At 39.5% G+C, this 2,733-nt stretch overlaps 1 protein-coding gene across 1 annotated transcript; it reads right to left on the bottom strand.

The window, feature by feature from the left end:
• Positions 1 to 287: 287 nt before the first annotated feature.
• On the bottom strand, positions 288 to 1,532 carry LOC116024069 (uncharacterized mitochondrial protein AtMg00810-like). The gene has a single exon (XM_031264973.1). The coding sequence runs from the start codon at positions 1,497 to 1,499 to the stop codon at positions 288 to 290; it is 1,212 nt and encodes a 403-aa protein (XP_031120833.1). The 5' UTR covers positions 1,500 to 1,532.
• Positions 1,533 to 2,733: the final 1,201 nt, after the last annotated feature.

Raw genomic sequence — 2,733 nt, 5'->3', positions numbered from 1 at the left:
CAATGGCATACTGCCATATATATACATGTTGGAAACCTCTATACTATTGATGCCATTTCATCTTTCTATGCTACACTATTGAAGCTATTTCATCTTTCTATACTAATGCCATTTCATCTGCCTATAAAGGCATAATATAATAATACACATGAGAGAAGACAAGCTTCCTCAAATTCTGCACTACTTTCCTGCTGCCTAAGTCTAACTTTGCTGCTGTACTTGTCTGCTAACTTTGCTGCTGCGCAACACTAATATACTGCACAATACTGCTGCACTGACATCCCCCCTCAAATTGATGCGGGTAAGTCTATCAGCATCAATTTGCTATTGAGAAACTTGTGTCTTTGGCGTGTTAAAGCCTTTGTAAATACATCAGCTACTTGAAGATCAGTAATAAGATGAGGTAGAGTGATAACGCCTCGAGTAAACGCTTCCCGGATGTAATGACAGTCAACTTCTATGTGCTTTGTGCGTTCATGATACACGGGATTTGCAGCAATTTGAATAACACTTGTATTATCACCGCGAAGTGGAGTAGGATCACTTGAAGGAAATCCAAGTTCAGAAAGAAGACCACGCAACCACACAATTTCTGAACATGCAGTAGACATGGCTCTATACTCAGCTTCTGTAGAGGATTTAGAGACACTCTCTTGCTTCTTACACTTCCAAGAAATTAAGGCATCTCCAAGAAAGACACACCATCTTGTGATAGATTTCCTAGTATCTGGACAGCCAGCCCAATCTGCATCACTATATGCAGTCAAATGAAGAGTAGATTGTTTGGGAAAAAATAACCCACGAGTAGGTGACCCAATCAAATATCGAACTATGCGACGAACTGCAGCAAGATGGAGATGTCGAGGTGAGTGCATGAACTTGCTGACTATATGAATAGCATAGGAGATATTGGGCCTTGTAATTGTTAGGTAGATAAGTCTACCAACAAGTTGCCTATACAAAAAAGGATCGGGCAAAAGTTCGCCTTCATCTTTCCGGTATTTCACATTCACCTCCATTGGTGTATCAGCATCATTAGCATTCTGTAAACCAGCCAGCTCAATGAGGTTGTGAATATATTTATGTTGGTTTAGGAGGAAACCATGATCTCCATAGTGAACTTGCAGCCCTAAAAAATATGTTAGATGCCCAAGATCTTTCATTTTAAATGTACTAGACAACATATTTTGAAGCTTGGTGATCAGCCCATTATCATTACCAGTGATGATAATATCATCAACGTACACTAAGAGAAACACCATACCAGTGGTTGTCTTGTGAAAGAAGAGTGAGGAATCATATTGACTTTGTGTGAAGGAAAATGTGAGAAGAGTGTTGCGAAACTTCTCAAACCAGGCCCTAGGTGCCTGTTTTAAACCATACAAGGAACGTCTTAGTTTGCAAACCTCATGTGCAGCTATCATTGACATACCAGGTGGAAGCTTCATGTAAATCTCTTCCTTAAGATCTCCATTCAAGAAGGCATTTTTTACATCCATCTGATGTAAAACCCAAGACTAAGAGGAGGCGATAGCAAGTATGGTTCTCACTATGGTCATCTTAGCAACTAGTGCAAATGTTTCTTCGTAGTCGAGACCATATTCTTGTTTATTCCCAAGAGCAACCAATCGAGCTTTATATCGATCCAATGAGCCATCAGACTTGAGTTTCACAATATAAACCCACTTGCTACCAATGAGCTTAACATTTGGAGGACACGAAACAATGTCCCAAGTATGATTTTCTTCTAGTGCTTGAAGTTTTTCTTCCATTGCTTGTTGCCAACACTTATGTTCCATAGCCTTTTATAACAAGTGGGGATGGAGATAGAAGATAACATAGTAGACATAGCCACAGGGGTTGAAAAACCATACCTTTCAACAGGTTTGTGAGGTCTAGAGCTTCTACGAAGAGGAGGGGGAGTACTGGAACTTGGTGGAATAGAATCAGTTGTCGCGGGTTGACGTGAAGGAGCCGTAGTGAAGCCTGTAAGAGGATCAGAAGCAGGAGAAGTGCGTCTATGATAAACACAACCAGGTTTAAATCGATGTACAAGTGTCGGTGATGCAGAGAAATACAGTAAAGTAGATAGAGAAGGAAATTCTGAAGTCTGTTGGGTGCTAAAGAAGGACTGATTTTCAAAAAAAATGACATTCCTAGAGACACGAGTTCGACGGGTATTTGGATCATAGCAAAGAAATCCTTTTTGGGTTCCAGCATAACCTAAGAAAGCACACTTAACAGATTGCGCAGTAAGTTTATTCGTCTCATGTGCAGGAAGGTGCACAAAACAAACGCATCCAAAAACATGGAGATTGGAATAATTTGGTGTATGTCCTAATAAATAAAAATAAGGGGAATTATTGTTCAAGTTGGGGGATGGCAATCTATTAATTAAATAAACTGCTGTAGCTAAAGCTTCACACCAAAATTGAGAAGGAACACAAGACTCAATTAGAAGAGTTCTAACAACATCAAGAAGATGACGATTCTTTCTTTCAGCCACACCGTTTTGTTGTGGAGTGAAAGGGCAAGAACGCTGAGAAATGATCCCATGACTTTGAAGAAAGAATTGAAACTCATTTGACATATATTCCCCACCCGAATCAGATTGCAAGATTATGATTTTAGCAGAAAATTGTGTGTCAATTAAAGCAAGAAAGACCTTAAACACAGAGAAAACCTCACTCTTAGTTCTAAGAAAATATACCCAAGTAAAACGAGTGAAATCAT

Source organism: Ipomoea triloba, chromosome 7 (assembly GCF_003576645.1).
Source record: "Ipomoea triloba cultivar NCNSP0323 chromosome 7, ASM357664v1".
Taxonomy (NCBI): domain Eukaryota; kingdom Viridiplantae; phylum Streptophyta; class Magnoliopsida; order Solanales; family Convolvulaceae; genus Ipomoea; species Ipomoea triloba.
The sequence above is the reverse complement of the archived record's forward strand: the minus strand, read 5'-3'. Positions and strand labels throughout refer to the sequence as shown.